This window comes from Macrobrachium nipponense, chromosome 24 (genome assembly GCF_015104395.2).
Source record: "Macrobrachium nipponense isolate FS-2020 chromosome 24, ASM1510439v2, whole genome shotgun sequence".
NCBI classification, from domain to species: Eukaryota; Metazoa; Arthropoda; class Malacostraca; order Decapoda; family Palaemonidae; genus Macrobrachium; species Macrobrachium nipponense.
This window is the reverse complement of record NC_061091.1, coordinates 50,365,457-50,386,788: the sequence shown is the minus strand read 5'-3', so window position 1 is coordinate 50,386,788 and position 21,332 is coordinate 50,365,457. Positions and strand designations below refer to the sequence as shown.

General features: G+C 38.4%; 2 protein-coding genes across 5 annotated transcripts in view; one reads left to right on the top strand and one right to left on the bottom strand.

Moving 5' to 3' along the window:
- LOC135205618 (ubiquitin carboxyl-terminal hydrolase CYLD-like) overlaps positions 1 to 21,332 on the bottom strand; it is a 271,604-nt gene that overhangs the window by 135,692 nt on the left and 114,580 nt on the right. For all 4 annotated transcript variants that reach the window (XM_064236410.1, XM_064236413.1, XM_064236412.1 and 1 more), the window contains 3 exons: positions 18,367 to 18,571; positions 14,064 to 14,196; positions 5,285 to 5,360 (listed from right to left, as the gene is read on the bottom strand). In XM_064236410.1, the coding sequence (XP_064092480.1) occupies positions 5,285 to 5,360; positions 14,064 to 14,196; positions 18,367 to 18,571 (414 nt within the window). The remainder of the gene's footprint in view (positions 1 to 5,284; positions 5,361 to 14,063; positions 14,197 to 18,366; positions 18,572 to 21,332) is intronic.
- LOC135205619 (tigger transposable element-derived protein 1-like) overlaps positions 19,498 to 21,332 on the top strand; it is a 35,935-nt gene continuing 34,100 nt past the window's right edge. Inside the window, exon 1 of the transcript XR_010312562.1 lies at positions 19,498 to 19,655. The gene's annotated coding sequence lies outside the window, so the exon portion shown is untranslated. The remainder of the gene's footprint in view (positions 19,656 to 21,332) is intronic.

Here is a 21,332-nt window from a genome sequence, read left to right as displayed (position 1 = left end):
ACTCTCCCACTACTGTTACTCTTAAGTAGGCTACACACACCCCTAAAATACTTATAACTTTCAATTTTTATAGTTCATTGCCAAACTTGACAGTTCAAGCTATGCCTCAAACTATCATCAAAGAACACCCTAATATCATTTCAAAGTCATGTTGCAAAATTAAGTACCAGCCCACAACTGTTAAGCCCTATCATTCAGACATGCACACTTACTTTGGCCTATGGCATTGTTCTGCTTATACTATAATGCACTGGACATACATTTTACATATACAGTGGGACCCACGTATTCGCGGACTCTCACATTCGTGGATTTCTCTCGGGAACATTTCCCTGCATTATTCGCGGAAAATTTGCGCATTCGCTGTATTTTTCTATGAGAAATATCCACAAATTCCTGTTTTTTTTTATCAATTACATCATAAAATGCATTTTTTGTGATAAAACTATTAAAAAACCAAGTATGAAAATTGGTAGTGGTTTTTCTTGAGTTTTAACTAACAAAATAGGCAGTTTTTGGCGTTTTTATAGGGGTTCCAAACATACGTGGGTTCTAACTATTCACGGGGGGGTCTGGTACGCATCCCTCGCGAATACGGGGGGACCACTGTACAATGGATCCCCCGTAATCACAGGGGATGCGTTCAAGACCACCAGGGAATAGTTAAAATCTGCGAATACTTAGAGCCCCCTCTAAAAGCCCTAAGAACTGCCTAGTATTTTCTTAGTTCAAACTCAAGAAAAAAACTACTAAAAATGCTTATACCTAGTTTTTTTTTATAGTTTTATCACAAAATGTGCATTTAATCATTAAAATCATATGAAAATACAGTAATTTGTGGATATTTCTCATATAAAAATACCGCAAATATATGAATTTCCCACGAATAGTAGGTAGATATCATCCATCGAAAAATCCATGACGAGTCTGTGAATCTCGAAAATGCGAATATGGGGGGGTCAACTGTAGTATTGTATTTTCCTGTGCTGTAAGTGATTTTGAAATTACATTTACTGTACAGTAAATGTCATAGTACTACAGTGGTACCTTGACCTATGAGTGAATTAATGGATGAGTTTTCCGAGGTAAGAGTTGTCACTCGGTTGATTTTTTCTTTGTTACACGAACAAAAAATTGAGGTATGAGCTCAAGATGCCGCTGCTACATAGATGGCGTAGTGATGAAAATTAAGATGAGCAAAGAAAAAGTAATCATGCATCTTTTCCATGAATCTTTAAAAAATTCATACATTTCTTCACTGTATCCAATAATATTGCATGTACTATTCTCATATTATTGTATTATTATAAAATACTACTAACATAGTGGTCAATGTTTTGGTTTGGAAACCAACTGATGGTGAATACGAGTTCATTTTGCCGTATTTAACTCAATTCTGAGCAAATTTTCTTGCTTCTAGTTAGCATAAACGAATATCTAGATACTTTATTTATATGAGACAAGGTAATTTTTCATTATATGACATGTTTTAAATCTAAATAAGATCTGAATACGTCTCGTTGTGACTGTGAACTAAATTATTTTTTTTCGTTAACAGATTACCTTGGCGGCATGTTTATTGAGTAAAATAATTACGTGATTCCATTCGTTATTTTCACTTTGCTTCATTGTAATACGAGCTTTGCATTACTTACCTTTTATTGGCGTGAAAACAATGTAAAATGTGTTCTTTCAAGCCCAGTAGTTTTGGTTAAAATTATTTTCTCTCAATTTTATCTACGGTTGTGTTCAGTGGCATAAGTTTACAGGAGTTTTATCCTTGTTGCCGATGCACGATAAGTCATTAGCAGCTTAAAACAGTTTTCTCAGCTTCATCTACAACTTGGATTAAATTTAACAGTATATTTCCTTCTTGATCTTTGATCTATAGCGAATAAAGTTATTACATAATATCTCAGTCCTATTCTACATAATGTCATTTATAACAAAACTATGGTAATTGTTTACTATCGTACGATGATTGAAATACAAGCCAAACGGATGTTGTTGTTATCTAATTACGTTATACTTAGCAATAAAAATTTTCTCATTCAGTTGTTCATGGCTATACACATTTACGCAATGAGTATAACATTAAAACAATACTTTCATCATTCTCTTTTGCTGTTTTTGAACTTCTTATGCTAGAAGATAGGATAAAGTTAGGCTATTGTAATTTGGTCTCTCGTAAAATCGGATGACTGTAAGACGAATTATCATAACTTGAACACTACCTGTGCACTGTATAAAACCTTATATCTTTCCATACTCTTTCTAATATGATTTTATTGTTTTTATACAATATTTGTTATTTAGAAATGTATTTTCCTTATCTAATAACATGAACCATAAAAATATGGGTTGGCATTTTGAGATTTGAAACAGATTAAGGGCATTTTAAGTATTTTCAATGGGGAAAATGGATTTGATGTGCGAGCAAATTGAGCTACGAGCTCGGCCATGGAACAAATTAAACTCGTAGGTCAAGGTACCACTGTATTGTATGGAGCATATCTAAAATATGTGGGCAGTTTAGAACGATGGGACACAACCTTCAAAGAGAATGCTATGTTTGTGTGTCATGTTAGCATTTTCGTAATAATGTACAAAAATACATTCATGATATGGAAAATTATTTATACAACAGTGAGCTCTTGGTTCATGTCATTTTGTGGTTAGTCCTCACCATCTCCCATAAATTTATTAAAAAATTCTTATGCTGTCATTCTCATAGTAATTCTCATAATAAAATATTTTTCTCTCTCTCCCTCTTTCTTGTGTATCAGTACTGCACATCTTTTAAATGAACATAATATAAATTACTGTATCATTAAACAAAAAATACAAAAATAAACAAATCCAGGAATTTCAGACGATGGAAGTAGTGTTGCCATATATTTTGTTTTGTCTGATTTATTGTATCATATTTCATTACATATTTCATTACAAGTTTAGATGACTATGATTATCACACATGTTATAACAGTTCACAAAAGAATATTTTATCACTGTTGATGTTTCACCTCTCACCATCATAAAAATATAGGTAAAGATTGATTTTTTATGCATGTTTTTCTATAAGTTTTGTACATTATAGATTTACAGATAAACGTGATGTTACTTTGTCATTAATTTTTTCATATTTTTCATGCTATATAATTACAAGTTTTTGCATTTGAGCAAATTCAAACTGGAAAATAAAATGCAAATAATTAGCGAATATTTAACAGTATACTGTAGAGTATGCTTTATCATCCAAGTATCTGTACAGTATGCATCCAAGTATACTGTACAGTACGATTTATCATCCAAAAACACTTTATATTGTGTACAATAGTATAATTTCAAATAAATCTTGCATTACCCTTGAGAGAGAGAAAAGTTAAGTATATCTTAGTTTTACCAGATCACTGAGCTGATTAACAGCTCTCCTGGGGCTGGCCCAAAGGATTCGATTTCTTTATGCGGCTAGAAACCAATTGAGAAATGAATTTCTATCACCAGAACATTCCTCTGATTCTGCATTGGCAACCAGAGGATCGAACTTTGGACCACCGGATTGGTAGCCAAGCACGAAAACCACTCGTCCAGAGAGAGAGAGAGAGAGAGAGAGAGAGAGAGAGAAAACTGAAGTCTATGTGCATTATTAAGCCGTTTTATGATTTTGTGGGATTTTAATTTAGCATTTAACTACTGATATTTGCAAATTGTGAATAATTTTTTTTATCATAAAAAATACATTGTCATGAAAACAAAATAAAAAATATACAGTAATTAGTGAATATTGTTCTATAAAAAATTCGCGAATTAGTGAAAGTACCGAATTAGTGAAAGTACTCCCCAACCATGGAGGTGACTAATGTGATCCACAAAAATCTGCAACAAAATTAAATGTGGAAATGTGAAATGTGTAAAAATGGGGGGGGGGGGCCCACTGTATGTGTCATAGAAAATTCTAGTAAAATTTTCTAAAAAACAAAGTAAAAAGGGAAAACATATATGTACTCTGGTTCTCCCCGTGTGCAGTTCCTCTGGTCCCAAGGTCCCTTCTCCAAGAGGTTAGCTCAGACTCCTGTAACCCATTCATGTGTATAGTACTTCCTGCTTGGCGATTGGTGTTACTTCACAGTGTCCCTCCTTTCTATTGGTCTCGTCTGTTCTCCTCTATGGAGGAGGGAGGGATCAGTCTACAGTATTGATGTCACTGCTGTAATTTGTTATCCACTGTGGAGGAGCAACTCACCAAAGGATGGAAAGGGGGTAGGGGTTAACTCTGGGTGGCATCGAGAACATATGTATTGTCTCACTTGGCTCTCCTCCTTCTCCCTGACTCTTGGGTGTCAAAGAGCTACTCTGGGACTTGGCTGAAGAGGTGGGGAAGGTGGGGGGTGGGGAGAGGGATCATATGGGTCACCACATTAGATTCTTGAACCTTCTTGAAGAATGGCTAGCCTCCCTACATCGTTGTACCTTCTCAATCTGTCTGGTACAGGTGGCGAAGAATGAAACACAGGAAGACATGGAGGAGGAAGAACAGTCAGTTCCCTAGAGGAACTGCCCATCTTACGGTCTCTCTTGTAGAGGGACCACCGAGGTAAGCTGCCCCCACCCAATCATCATGTGGTTTCTCTTGTGCACTCTCGTCCTAATACAAAATACACAGAATGCAGGTCTACCACAGTCAGATATAACTTTACTACTGGCTTTGCCCTTGCTCACACAATGACAGAAATCAGGATTTATAACCTTCATTGTAGCCATCAGAAACAGAAGGGGAACACAAAACACACACATGGATGGAAGAATGCACTGTGACACAAAGGAGGTCATCCCCAAGGCTGGGCACACAAAGGAAAAAGCACTGATATGCTTCCCTTCAGCACAAAAACTATACACTATGCAGAGCAAACACACAGGGCTACTGGAAGAGAGAAAAGGCACTGGAGGGGCAAGACTCCTGCAGTGAAAAAGAACAAGGAAATAAGCACGACACACGCAAGCAAATTTCAACTAGCATGACACGAAACTTGTCTTGGGCAACTCATAGGCCTAAAAGATAGGCTTTTCTTTTCAATTCAAGTCAGCAAAAAGCTGCAGTGCACCTTGCACTGAGTACTCCAGCTATGAAAGTGTAGGTTAGTATTCACATCAGAACAAAGAATTTAACCCTATTAACTGCAAAATTGATGTTGTGAGAATTTCCAAGAAGAGCTTGTATCTAAATCAGCCAAAGAATGATTAAACATAACACTCCAGTTTTTTACTATGTTAAAAATCTGCTTACCATTTCCACTCCAGCAACTTTTCTTCCTTCTTTCTTATCTCCAGGAACAGTGCCAATCCAACGTATAACACCAAATCTGTAGAGACAATACATTTAATTATTTAAAGGACCATGAAAATTATGCAGTGAATGTTAAAACAGGTACAGTACTGCACACACGTTTATTATTCCACATGCCAAATGTTTCTACTTCAGAATCTATACTGTATACTATTTCTGGGTAAATCCTAGACCATGAATATTCACAAAAAACTATAAGTATAAAAAATCTTGCACCATTTCAACATTTTCCTCTGTATGATGTGCCCATTGAATGATGTACATTATTATTATCATTATTTATTATCATTCAGACGATGTATCCTATTCATATGGAACAAGCCCACAGGGGCCATTGACTTGAAATTCAAGTTTCCAAAAAAATATGGTGTTCATTAGGAAGAAGTAAAAGGAGGTAAAGGGAAATATGAAGAAAGAGATCCCATTTATTAAAAAATAAAAAACAATAAATTAATAAATATATAAAATGCATGTATTAGGGTAGTAATGCATTGCATCTTCGCTTGAACTTCTGAAGTTCCAACTGCAGAACATCATCTGGGAGGCTGTTCCACAGTCCACTAGTGTGAGGAATAAAGGACCTCTGGAACAGAGTTTGACAGCGAGGCACATTTACGGCATATTGGTGCCATAGTTCAGTGAATCTGGTTACTCTTGGCAGATGAAGGGGATCAGAGAAAAATTGCCAATGTGAAAAATCTCTGTTGAAATACAGCTAATGAAAAAGTGATAAAAAACAAGAGACCACCAGCCGATGACGGTCTAAGTCATAACTGCTACTGTTAGGAAACAGAAACCTACCACCATAAACCACTCTATCTAGGAGATAAATTATTGGCAGAGGCAGACATCCAAACCAGAGAACATTATTCTAGTAAAGGGAGTACAAACGACCAAAAACAGGTTGCATTGATTTTATCACTGTTTTAAATATATGAGGCCTTACAAATAATACCTAAATTTCATGTGGCATTTGCTGAAATTTTCATTAGATATTTCTCAGTTAGGAGCGAGTTAAAAGTTACACTTATAATAGTCAAGGCTTCAGACTCATTCAGCAAAGTTTCATCCACCTGAAGGGAAGGATGGGGTGGGAAATCTGTACAAGATCTGCTGATCAATAGTCTTTTTGATTTACTAGAGTTCAGCCTCATACCCAACCAACTACACCATACCCTGATCCTCTCCATATTCCAATTGAGGCTGAGGGCAGGTTCACTTCTCATAAGTGGAGACTTTACTGCACCCACAAGTGCTGCATCATAGGCATACTGAACAATCTTGTTTTCCAGACCAACAACCATATCACTTGAATACACTAAAAATAACAGTGGACCAAGAACACCACCCTTTGGAGCTCCAGACAAAATAGGTCTTGGTTCACTAAAGACCCACCTGAGGTCTTAACATTAGGGTAATTTCCAAGTACCATCTGGTAACCGGTTAAAAACAATCAAAGATGGTGAGCAAGGAATCTATGAAATCTGGCAACTCCTGTGCATACAAGGTGATAGCTGGTCAGAGACCGCGCATCATACCCCATGACGCGTTCAGTCTTTTCCCCAACCCACAAACTATAACAAAAGAGAGGGGCAGCTAGAGGAGGGCAGTAAAATGTTAAGACCTCAGGTGTGTTAGCCATGAAAAATACAAATTGATTAATCCTAAACCAGCTAGGAGTTAACCCACCTGACCACCCTTCCTAGAAGAACGAGTTCCAAACAAGGTGGTCTAATGCCCAGAGAAGATAGATAAACTGATATCTAACAACTTAGCCGTCTGGGTTGAAATACAATGATTTATGAGCAGATTCAATGCATTCAGGGAACCTTATGAGCAGATTCATTGCATTCAGGGAACCAAAGAAAATTCTGACTGTTCATCTAACAAACCATTTTAGCCATAGGGGTTTGTTACCACTCCTCACTCCCCCTTGCTAGAGAGAGAGGAGTATTTGCTACTGAATAGGAGGTTTGATTATTTTAAAAACATAAAGCAAAACATCTTTCAGTATGACTACCTAACTTACCTGTATCAGACCAGCCCAGCATATAATGTGTCTATTCTTCAACCTGCCCACAGGAAGAACAAAGGAACAAAGAGAAAGAAAGAGACCAGCCAACTTGATAATTCTCTCTTCCACACAATCACTGGGTGAATTACACAACTCGCTGGGTAGCCACCATAGGACCCAAGGAAAATGTGTCCAAAGACCTGTGGACAATGTCTCTTAGGTAAAATGAAGTGAACATGGATTGACACAACCAGGAACCAACATTCAAAATTCTATGAACAGCAAAGTTTTTCTTAAATACCAGAGAGGAACTTATACCTCTGACATCATGTGCTCTAGCCTGCACAGACTCAGTGACAGAACCATCAAGTGATGAGTAGGCCTGCTTGATTGCTTCACGTATCCAGAATGAAATAGTGTTCTTGGAAACTTCTTTTCTTGACCGACCAGTGCTAACAAAAAGTCTGTGACATCTAGGTCTTAGATGAAAAGTCCTTTTAAGATAGCATCGCAGGGCTCTGACAGGACTAAGCATGAGTTCTTACGGGTCGTTATCTATAAAGTCACTCGATGATAGGACGGAAAAGAGAGGCAAATCTGTTGTAATGCACCGAGGGATTCTGGGTCTTAGCCACGAATTCCGGGACAAACTCAAAGGTCACAGACCCCCAACCCCTGGTATGTTTCACATCTTAACTCAGGCCATGAAGCTCTCCAACTCTTTTCGAAGAAGCCAAGGCCAACAGGAAAACTGTCTTTAGCGTCAGATCTCTGTCTGATGATCGACGCAAGGGTTCAAATGAGGCTCAAGTGAGGCTTCTCAGGACAAGCGAAACATCCAATGTGGGAGGCTTGAGCTCCCTTGGAGAACAGGTCTGTTCAAAACCCCTGAACAGCAAGGAGATCTCCCAGATTGAAGAGATGTCCACGCCTTTCAGATGAAGAGATGTCCACGCCTTTCAGACGTAACATCAAACCTAACACTGCTCTGTAGCCTCTGATAGCAGAAACAGAAAAACCTTTCTCATCCCTGAGGAAGATAAAAAAAATCCATTATACGCTGAACAGAGGTTTTGATCGGAGAGAAACCCCATCTATGACACCAATCAGAGTAAACTGCCCATTTCCCCTCGTAAATTGCTGAAGAGGACTTCCTGAGGTAACTGGACACACCTCCCGCTGCCCCGAGAAAAACCTCTCACTTAGAGGAGATACTTTATAGTCTCCATCTGTGAAGAGACGGATTCAACTGACCGGTGAAACCTTTCGACATTAGACTGGTAAAGAAGTTGCTGCCATGGGGGAATCTCTCTTGGAACATCTGACAGAAGAGACAGAAGGTCCAGGAACCACTCTGCTTGAGGCCACAGAGGAGCCATCAAAGACATCCTGAGATTTTTAGAACTCATTAACTTGTTCAGAACTTGACGGATCAAGCAAAACGGAGGGAAGGTGTACATCTTGAGGTTGTCACAAGGGTGTTGGAAGGTGTCCTCTGCCAGAGCAAGAGGATCTGGGACCACTGATCAGTAAACTTCCCGCTTCCTGTTGAAGAGAGTTGAGAAAAGATCTAGCATAGGCTTCCCCCAAACCTGAAAAAAACTGTCCACCACGACCTGATGCAACGACCACTCCATGCCAAGGATTTGGTTCCGATGACTCAGCCTGTCTGCTACCACATTCCTCCCTCTTGCCTGGAATGTACCAGACCCCCTTGCTTGTTCACATAGGCGACCACCACGGTGTTGTCGGACACCAGAACCACCAAATGACCCTCTATCTTCTCCTGAAACTCTCAGACCCAGAAAAGCTGCTTTCAACTCCCAAAACATTGATGTGCAGCAGCCTGACTTCCGCACTCCAAACGCCTGACGCAATGAGGTCTTCCAGATGAGCACCACAACCCGAGATGGAGGATCTGAAAACAGAGGGAAGTCTGGAGGGGGAGAATGCAGAGGGATTCCCACCGAGAGATTCTGGTCATCAAACCACCAACGAAAGTCTTGCTTCACCTCTTCGGACAGTGGGACTCTCTGTAGAGGGGAATCTCCTGCCGGGGACCAGAAGTCTTTCAGTCTCCATTAGAGACCAAAGATGAAGACGACCATAAGGGACCAGCTTCTCCAGAGAAGACAAAATCCCCAGAAGGACCTGCCACTGGTGAGCTGGCTGTTCGGGTTGTGACAGGAACATGAGTGCCACTAACTGCAACTTCTCTAACCTCTGGTCTAACAGAAAAACTATTGACGCTGCTGTACCAATAACTGAACCTAGATAAAAAATTTTTGGATGGATACCAGATTTGACTTCTCTGGGTTTACCATTATGCCTAGCTCCTGACAAAACTGAAGATGATCTTTGTCCTGAAGCAGTTTCTCCTTGGAGCTTGCTAATACCAGCCAGTCGTCGAGGTACCTTAACAGGCAAATCCCTTGAGCATGAGCCCATGTCGAGATGAGGGTAAAGACCCTTGTGAACACCAGAGGGGACATGGTCAACCCAATGCACAGAACCTTAAACTGGTAGATCTGCTCTCCCAGAGTGAAGCGAAGAAACTTTCTAGACAAAGGGCAAATAGGTATCTGGAAGTAAGCATCCCATAAGTCTATTGACTGCAAGAAGTCGTCATCCCTTATCACTGCCAACACTGTCCAAGGCTTCCCCATCTTGAACCTTGACTTCCTGACAAAATGATTCAAGGTGGAAAGGTCTATTACTAGACCCCAGTCGCCTGTAAAACCCCGGAGAAGGACACTTTACTTCTGTCGCACCATAGTTCAGCATTTTCAGCACTTCCTCACAAAGAGCTATGAACTTTGGGGAGTTGCAGGCATATGTCCCATTAAGACAGGGTCTGTCTGAGAGGGGTGGAGAGAAGTTGAATGGTAGTATATATCTCACCCGCAGAACGTCTACGTCTACGTCCACTGGCCCGCCAGGCATCCCCCACCCGTGGCAACAGAGAGGGAGAGGCGCCCACTCTATTGATGACCCCCTCTGCCCCTTCCTCTAGAGGCTCTCCCAGGCTTGTAGGGGTGGGATTTAAAGGGATGTTGTTGCTTCTTTGTCTTGGCCTGTGAGGGAGATTGAGAGACCCTCGCAGAAGCCGAACTCTTAAAAGATTTAGTTATTGCCTGATGTACTAACCTGTCTTTAGTATCTGCCCATCATCAGTCAATCGTATCTTCTAATTCAGTCCTCGGAAACAGAAACTGCAAATCAAGGAGATCCCCATTCCTGAGAGCTGACAATGACTCAGAGACCATTGAACTCGCCACTTGGACAGTGCTGCGACTTTGTTGGCCAGGAGGTGGTTGGCCCACAAGGTCGCACTAAGGTAAGCCAGGTATGAAATAGCTTTAGTACCAGACTGTAACAGTCTAGTGAGTGAGGAAGAACTCTTTATACCTCCTTCAATCCTAGAAGCAATCCTGGCTATCTCTGTGGACCACAAGTCCAGCCAGGAGACCGTCTGGAAGATGGAAGCCGCTGCTGTCTCCATAGCTAAGGCCTCTTGTGATGAAAAGGAAGGACCTTCCAATGTAACCTGCTCCAGAGTTAGAACAGGCTTAAGGTGACGAGGCACCAAATGAACTACATTAGTGAAGTAGTACTTCCTATGCAGCACGAGAGGAGGATGAAGAAACTTGGATGATATACTGGAATGCAGAGAGCCATCTCGGTCTGAAACCAAAGCATTCACACGATGCAAGATGGACTGAGCGTGACCAGACAAGGGAAGCTCAATAGAAGTCCTAGAATCCAATCTGGCACCCAGCAACGCCTCTATACCCATTGGGGTGATAGAAGACTGAGCCCGTGCTCTAAACTCAAGGTTGTTGAATTCACGAATGAGATCAACAACCTCTGAGAAGGAAGATATAAACTCTTGAGTGATTCCCTCCTCGAGTGACTCCCTCCTCCTGCTCCAGCAAAGGTGACCGATGATGCAAAGAAGAAGGCTTGGCAGTATCCTCCTCCTTCTGTAACAACACTGGTGAAGCTTCCCTAGAAAGCCTAGCATTATGCTCATTATTGGTTGGGATGTAATCCCTAAAACTCGAAGATCTTGGGACCGAAGGTTCCTGAATGTCATCAAGCAATGAAACTTGTACAAAGTCCCAGCTCGAACCGTGTACAGGCGCGTGTGAAGAACCACACACACAATCGCGGAAACTATCACATACGCACACGTCAGGCAAAACATACTCGTACACGGACGTGTGATGAGTCGAGTACAGGCAGTCCCCGGGTTATGACGGGGGTTCCGTTCTTGAGACGCTTCTAAGCCGAAAATCGTCATAAGCCGGAACATCGTCAAAAATCCTAAGAAAACCTTACTTTTAATTCATTGGGTGCATTGAAAACTATGTAAACTGCATTCTTATGGCATTTTTCATCAAAAAACCTTCAAATATTGATTATTTTGCATTTTTGGTGTCATATTCCATCTGCCAGATGAGCGTTGTAGGCGTCGTAACCCTGGAAATAATGTCTGATGAATATAATTGAAAAGGGTCGTAACCTCGGAACGTCGTAAGCCGAGATCGTAACCCGGGGACTCCCTGTACATGTCTGAGAGACACCAATCAAGCATGGTCCTAAGATGAGGAACATTGCCGAAGAGAGCTACCTGAAGGAGACTGACTCCTAAGGTTGAGGTCTCTTCCAGGAGAATGAGAAACACGTCCACAGGCCAGGGAAGCCTCACATTCCCAACTGTCAACCGCAGTCTTGTAGAGCGAAGAATCCTTCGACTCAGTTTGAGCCACCACCGTATCTGCAACCTTCAACCTTTTAATCAGCGTCTTATCATCCTTATGCCAACAAACTGATTCCTGGAACAGATGAAGAGGGGGTAGCACCTCCAATATAATCAGCACATACGTGCAAGGATGAGTCACGTCCGTGTACAGAAGATGGAGAAAAATCATATTACTCTCAACACTCATAATGTCATAAACACGTCCATGAGGTGGAGAGACATGGCCGTGAAGGGAAGTCGACGATGCAATACTCACATGTACAGGAGATACACGGCCATGTATGGAAGACGAGAATGCTTTCCCTCCATGAGCACCACTGCCAACCTCACGAACGCAAACGTGTGAGGGAGAAGCGCGACCTTGTGGGTCAGATGGCAAAGCACTCCTCTTACTTGCATGAACACAAGATGTGCATGGGAGAGACACGGTCGTGTGAGGCAGAAGGTGATGCACTCCTTTCGCTCGAAGAACACGAAGCCACGAAGACCTTGATCCGCCAACGTCTGACATGATGGCGAGGCAGTGGCAGGAGAAGGAGTGAACCTCCCCCCCTCTACGAGGTCTCTTGCTAGGAGGAGGTGGAGAAGAGACCCTCCATTTACGACTCCTCTTCTTCGTAGATGAGGCAGAAAACCTCTCTTCCAAACCAGAGTCCAGCCCGATCACTGGAGAGGGAGAAGTCGAATCATCCAGATGAGAAGAAAAACCCTCCCAAGAAGGAAAAGTCAATTTTTACAATGTTCTCTATTGTAAAAAACTCTCCGCTGGAACTTAGCCCAGGAACAACATTCTGGGGAGTGGTTAGAAATTGTACAATAATTCACTCTGCACCTACTGCATGTCATATGAGGATCTGTGATCGCAGATGCCAGAAATCCCTGCATGCCCAGGCACATGTGTTGACGAGGCCGTGAAGACTCAGAGGAATCCATAACAGAACAATCATGCACAAACACAACTGAAAGGAAAGAAACGCGGGCACAAATCAACCGACTTGGAAGGAAAGCAAAAACGATAGTGTCTACTCTCCAAGGCAGTTAAGGAAAAGACTGAATGCGTCATGGGGTACAATGCACAGTCTCTGCCCAGCTATCACCTCGTAGGCGGAAGAGTTGCCAGATCTCTCAGATTCCTTGCTTTACAATCTTTGATTGTTTTTAACCGGTTACCAGCTAGCGCTTGGAAATTATCCTATTGTTAAGACCGAAGGTTTGTTCCGCATATGAACTACTATGTATAATACTATGGTACTATATTTACTGTAAATTCAGGTAAATGTCTAAAAATATATTATTTGGCATTTGTATATTCTGAAATACACAAATATTTTGAAATTACATCAAAACTAAAAAGTTCAAAGGAAACCTTAAATGTTTAAATAAAATGTGGAAACCTTGTGACCTTACTTTACTCAACTCTTTGAACTAGCCTACACTAACAAAGATGTCAAGAAGGTAAACATTATTCTTTACTCCATTCTTTTTGAATTTGTATAACACTAGAAAAATTTCAGAGGTACGTATTTGTCAAGTACCTTGTGTGTACAATACCTTGTACACACAAGCTAATATTCTAAGGTCACCCTTCATTACAATTATTTTCATGGTCATAATTATAACAATAAGTGGTGTTATTCAACAAATTTCACCATTTACGTTGATATTTCATCTAAATTTCAGTAACATTAGAAGTAACACACAAATTAAACCTATTCAAAACAGTAAAGTTTGACTAAGTAGTTTGGTAGAACTATTGTAATAATAATAATACATTGCTTATGTTTGTTGTACTATGGAGTGAAAAGCTTCTGATTACCCCTCAAAATACTGGTATTTTATTTTTAAAGAGTCATCCACACATACAGAGAGAGAGAGAGAGAGAGAGAGAGAGAGAGAGAGAGAGAGAGAGAGAAGAGAGAGAGAGAGAGAGAGAGACTCACCTTGGGACTTCCTTAATGACAACTTCCACCATGGAACCAATATCTAAATCCTCTTCTGTTCCTTCAATACTTCCCTCAGGGGTTTCATAGACACTTCCATCTCCATCAGATACCACTTCCAACTGATCTATGCCTAAAACAGAACGTTTTAGCTATCAAAACTCAATACTATAATGAACTAACATTAAGAACTATTTTCCAATATTAAAATTTTTTAATTGCACTACAGAAGAATAAAATTGTAAAAGTACTGAAATACAGTAAGAAAATAAGTGCTAATGTAATAAAGACTTTATAGATTTCATCAGATTTCTCAAGTTACCAATGCTGCTTTATATCAAATACTGTATTGTTTTACAATGAAGTTAGTGTCTCCAAAATAGTGCCCAAACATAAAGGCGTAAAGAAAAACGAGCTAATAATCTAAGCTGGCCACCAAAGAAATGAAGGCATACTGGTACACTGAATTCCACACTAAAATCTCTATTTCAGTCTTATTAAACAGTATTGAACCCTCAACACATTCACTAATAGTAATCTTACAAAAATGACTGTACTACAATTTGGCTCAATTTAAATATATCATATCAAGATCTTAGTTTAACAAGCTATTGTATTTCATGATGTAAAACACACAATTTTAAGGATAAAATTTAACATACATGACACTATTTTCACTTTAAATTTCATATTTCAATTTACTTTAAATATCATTCATATGTGTAATTCCCATATATTAAACCCCTATGCCGTCAAATGTTTTGCTTTCTGTCTTTTACTTTACATGAATTCACTTTAGTTTCTCCCTACTTTGCTGCACCTTGCTTCATTGATTACTTCACATGCCTAAACAAATCCTCTGAGAGATATGCAAATTTAGAATAATAATAGTCATACATTATTACCAAGTTAATAATGAACTGGTACATGAAATTTGAGAATATATCAATGAACTTATACCTTCATAAAATCTAATGTAAACCATATTAATGTATTAAAGGTAAACAGTTTTATAAACAGTTCTATAAGCGATCATATATGGTTAGAGGATGCGCAAGAAAAATATGGAGTGATCTAGATTAGATTAGGATCCACTTAATGAAATAATTTTACTACAATCACATCAAATTATGCAGCATGAACAAGAGGAAGATTACTAAATTATACTGTAATTGCATGAATCATGACATATATCACCATGCTGGTACTAAGAAAGATACAACCTTATTTGATAAACATTCAGTATGAGCTTAGGCAACCAATTCTTAACTGCAATGGCAAATAAAAAATGGACCTATTATTTCAAAACAAGATTTGTTTTATTGGCTTAGTATTGCAGCACTTATTGTATTCACTGTTTTTAATTTTTAAATAAAAAAATCCAAAACTATGTACAATTATGACATCAGCAATACAAAAGCCTTTCACAGGCACACCAAAACTAACAATTCACTCAATCATAACTTGACATTGCATTTTTCAAAATCTTTTTTTAGCAGATTTCTTTAACCCTTAAACGCCTAAGGGGTATAATAAAAATAGTCTCCCGTATGCCGAGGCAGTATCGGAGTGAGCGCCGAAGTGGAAAAAATATTTTTTTCAAAAAATCACAGTGGTTAGTTTTCAAGATTAAAAGTTAATTTTTGGCTCCTTTTTTTTGTCATTGCCTGAAGTTTAGTATGCAACCATCAGAAATGAAAAAAAAAATCATTATCATATATAAATAATCCAATATATGATAGTGCGAAAACAAAATTTCATATATAATTGTATTCAAATCGTGCTGTGAGCAAAACGGTTGAAGCTAACAAGTTAATTTTTTTTCGTTGTATTGTACACTAAATTGCGATCATTTTGGTATATAACACATTGTAAAACAATCAAAGCAAACAGAGATAATATTATCACAATATTATGCATGAATTTGTAACGCGCAGACATAAAAAAATGTTTTTTTCAAAAATTCACCATAAATCTAAATATTGTTCTATTGAATATTACTATACTGTAAGAGTTTTAGCTTACAATTGCAGTTTTCGACCATTTCAGACGAGTTAAAGTTGACTGAATGTCAAATTTTTTTTATATATTTTTTTTATAAGCAAATATTTCGAAAATAAGAAAAGCTACAATTTTGATTATTTTTTGTTGTATTCTACATGAAATTGCGCACATTTTCATATATAAAACTCTATGAAACGCCTAATATGAAACAGAGCAAATATTATGAGAATGCGACATACGCATTGCGGAGATTTGCGGCGGAGAATCCGCGCGTGGAGGGAAGGAAAGTATTTTTTAAAAATTCACCATAAATCTAAATATTGTGCTAGAGACTTCCAATTTGTTGCAAAAGGAAGATAAATGATTGAATATTACTAAAATATAAGAGTTTAAGCTTACAATTGCGTTTTTCAACCTTTTCGGTAGTCAAATTTGACCGAAGGTTGAAATTTTGGCACTTATCGTTATTTATATGAAAATTTTTCAAAACTGATAAAAGCTACAACCATGGGTTGTTTTTAGTTTGTTTCAAAATGAAGATAAATGACTGAATATTACTAGACTGTAAGAGTTTTAGCTTACAATTGCGTTTTTCGACCATTTCGGTGGAGTCAAAGTTGACCGAACGTAGTTTTTTCTATTTATTGTGATTTATATGCAAATATTTCGAAAATGAGAAAAGCTAAAACCTTCAATTATTTTTCGTTGTATTCTACATGAAATTGCGCACATTTTCATATATAAAACTTTATGCAATGGCTAACTTAAAATGGTGCAAACATTACGACAATTGCATGTATGATTTTTTCGGAAGAGTTACCGCGCGGACGTAAGGAAAATGTTTTTTTTTTTCATAAATTCACCATAAATCGAAATATTGTGCTAGAGACTTCCAATTTGTTGCAAAATGAAGATAAATGATTGAATATTACTAGACTGTAAGAGTTTTAGCTTACAATTGCGTTTTTCAACCTTTTCGGTAGTCAAATTTGACCGAAGGTTGAAATTTTGGCACTTATCGTTATTTATATGAAAATTTTTCAAAACTGATAAAAGCTACAACCATGGGTTGTTTTTAGTTGTATTGTGCATGAAATTGCACACATTTCCATATATAAAACTTTATGTAACGGATAATTTAAAATGGTGCAAACATTACGACAATCGCACGTATGATTTTTTCGGAAGAGTTACCGCACGGACGTAAGGAAAAGTTTTTTTTCATAAATTCACCATAAATCAAAATATTGTGCTAGAGATTTCCAATTTGTTGCAAAATGAAGGTAAATGATTGAATATTACTAAAATATAAGAGTTTTAGCTTACAATTGCGTTTTTTGGCCATTTCGGTAGAGTCAAAGTTAACCGAAGGTTGAAATTTTGGCACTTATCGTTATTTACATGAAAATATTTCAAAACTGATAAAATCTACAATCATGAGTATTTTTTTTGTTGTATTCTATATAAAATTGTGCACATTTTCATATATAATACTCCATGTAACCGCTAATTTAAAATGGTGCAAAAATTATGTCAAAGTGATGAAATAATTTCTGAGATGTGTCACTGATACTTTTTTGTGCGATAAGAAAGTAACGATTGTAAACAAAACAACACCTTGATCCATGAACTCCCAGCATCCCCCAAGGCGCGTGATTCAAAAGTTTTCGGCTGGTAGGCCTATAAGTATTTTTCCACAAATTTTTAAAAAAAACTTCTATGTCGAAGTAAAATACATCCAATCGGCACCCGACAGACAATTTATCTCGACGTAAAATATGTCCAATAGGCGTTTAAGGGTTAATATAACTTTCCTTCAAGTTAGGGTGCACGTATACTCTGTTGTTTGATATAGCTGTAAAATTGAGCCTTGGAAGTGCAATATAGTACAAAATAAATATCACTTAACCACTGCAAGCTATAATATTTCATCTGGTTCATAGATATGTATACAGGCAGTCCCTGGTTATTGAAAGGCTTGGTTGTCGGTGATCCAGTTTTATGGCACTTGTCTAACGCCGATAATTGGTGATAATACACCGGTTTCCAGTTATTGGCACCAAAAATAGAGTTATGGCGCCGATACATACCTATCATAGGTGCCATTAACTGGTTATCGGTGCCAACATCCAGTTTTTGGTGCCATTATTGCCATAAATAGCCGCTTTTCAGTAATCTACGATTTTTGCTTATCATCAAGCCGTCGGAACAGAACTTCCGTTGATAACTGGGGACTGCCTGTATTCTGACCTAATGAGCAATTTAAGAGCACATCATGAGAGGATATCTCCAAATTTACCATGACGAGATAGATGATAAAGTGGGTTGACTGGGAAATCAGTCTCCCCCAGCCCTCCAACAGGAGATCCTTGTTCATGGTCATTGTTGGCATTAGATGATCGGCCACTTCCCTGAGATTTCCACTTGTTGTTTTTCCTCTCACCACTACGATTTAACATTTTGCTCTTATCTCTCTGTCGAGACTTGTGATCATGTAGTGTTTCCTGTCATAATAGAGTTTAAATTTAAAAATTTCAGTCAAAATGTTTAAAATAACTGTAGCAAGCAGAACAAAATCAAATACATCTCTTAAACTAAAAACTTCTGAGTACCAAATATATATTTGTCAATGGCTACAACACTTACATACACAAATATTAAGAACTCCATGTCACCTCATCAATATAGACTTGTTAGGATGTTGCACAACAATTTTACTTTAAATCAGTTAAATAAAATTATAAATGAATCCACGCAACTATTCCCTGAGATTTCCACTTGTTGTTTTTCCTCTCACCACTACGATTTAACATTTTGCTCTTATCTATTTGTCAAGACTTGTGATCATGTAGTGTTTCCTGTCATAATGAAGTTTAAATTTAAAAATTTCAGTCAAAATGTTTAAAATAACTGTAGCAAGCAGAACAAAATCAAATACATCTCTTAAACTAAAAACTTCTGAGTATCAAATATATATTTGTCAATGGCTACAACACTTAAATACACAAATATTAAGAACTCCATGTCACCTCATCAATATAGACTTGTTAGGATGTTGCAAAACAATTTTACTTTAAATCAGTTAAATAAAATTATAAATGAATTCACGCAACTATCCATTTAACCATAGAAATTTACATTATTTCACTTTATCATTATGCAGTTCTTGATTCACCAATCAAAGTGAATAAAAGCAAAACAAATTTTAGAATACTTTGTTGAAAGACTCAAGGTCATAGCTTTATATACATACAAACAAGTTAAATATATCTTGATGAATCCCTATTACTGCTACATTATGAGAGGTCTTTGCAGTATTTTCTCATGCTAACAACAAAAAATTGGTAACTGATTTAATTTTTCTCTTTTTAAGTCTTCCTTGCTTGTGGCTGTCTTTTAAGAGCTATCTTATCAGAAATGATAAGATTCTATACTAAGTCATAAAAAGATAAGTTTTAAAACCTCCAAACCGAATAACTGATGACATACCATGGATTAATTTACTGCATACAAAAATGGCACTAATTTATATATATACAAACCAACCACCAGTTACATGAAAAATAAACTTTACAAGACAACTGAACAGTAAGTATTTCAAAAGAATTAATCAAATATCATGTGTACTGTGTACAAAAGGCTTATCAGCATGCACTAAACCCCGTCTTCATATCATATAATGATTAATCAAGAAATGAGTTCTAAATGCATAACTTCTAACATTCCATTTATTGCTAGCAACAATACAATTGCCTAAAACTAAACATAATGCAATGCATTAATGCAATTTGTACTGTATTAAAATAGCAACTTGATTTGCTTTTAATGAATTTCAACTCACACATACCAACTCTAATACCTGCTTATGAACACATTCATTTAAAATCACAATTTTTGGAAGTAAATTGCATTTTTCCTAACTATACAAACCTGAGGTCCTTTACATAAGGAATTACTTTCGGCGTAGCTGGAATTACGGCCATTCAATTCTTGAACAAGGTGGTTAGGCAGTAACTACCGTGTGGCAGGCTAGCCTGCCCAGATGTAAACACTCCACTTTGCCTTTCAGCCCAGGTTCAGATTGAGGGGTGGCATGAGGTGGGCATGTATGTAAAGTACCTCAGGTTTGTATAGTTGGGAAAAATACAATTTGCTTCCAAAAATTGTGATTTATTCCTACACAATATACAAACCCTCAGTCCTTTACATAAGGAAGACTCACTGATTGGTGGGAGGAATCTGAGTGAGCCTCTACAACTGACTGGAGTTCTACACACCTAGGCTGCTACTCCTGGTCATAGGAGCGAGGAGGGGTGCCCTGCCTCTGACAACTTGATCGGAGTATAGGAGCTGCATGATCAAGAGTCAGACTTCTGGGCCTTTTTGAAATGTGAGGAATCGTAACTCATCCGAAAACGGGCTGTGAAGAATATTTAGAGTCGGAGACATTAATGCAAAGTTCTGGGAAGGGTTTGCATTATTGCCAGTCTCCTTCCTCCCCTTGCTAGAGGAAGAAGCAGGATTGCTTCTATGATTCTGATAAGAAAAATAAAAAGGATGCTTTATATGTATAAGCTTACCGCATCAATCGTCCGACCAGCCAGTGTAATTTCGAGTCCTACCCTCAACCCGAAGGAAGAGGAGTGAAAGGACGAGGTGGGGAAGGTGGTGAGGCCCGCCACTCTCGTATCCTTCTTACCTCTAGAACAGCACACCATAGGCGAGATGCAACTTGTCTACTTGAAGGAGCTGGGTAAGCAAACACAACCTGCAAGCATCCACCACTGGTCCAAGGAAATGAGGTTCCAAGGACCTGTGGGCAGGCCCGAAGGGAAAGATAAAATATGGTTGCAATGACCTTATCTATCTTCCTGTCCGACATATTCTTCAGAGTGATGACAAGTACCCATCCACTGGACTATCCAACTGCAGAGAAATCTCTCACGGTCTTGTAATATTCCGCAGCGGATAAAGACACTGACACTCCATGGTGAGTGTCGATCCTTATGGGTACAGGAACACGCCATTAGGACAAAGTAATGACTGATCTGGATTAACCAATATAAAGTCAACAGCGTAGCTCGTGACGGTCTCGGACTCTTCAACAGCTGCTGACTGACTGCGCTCGGTGTGAGGCGAGCAGTCATGCATCCGAGACGTAGTCACGTGACACTCGCCTTTTGAAGGGTTATGCCGAGAAACCATACAAATCGTCTATCTTGTTCGCCACCGATGTTGGGAGACGAGATGATGATTCTCTCAAGG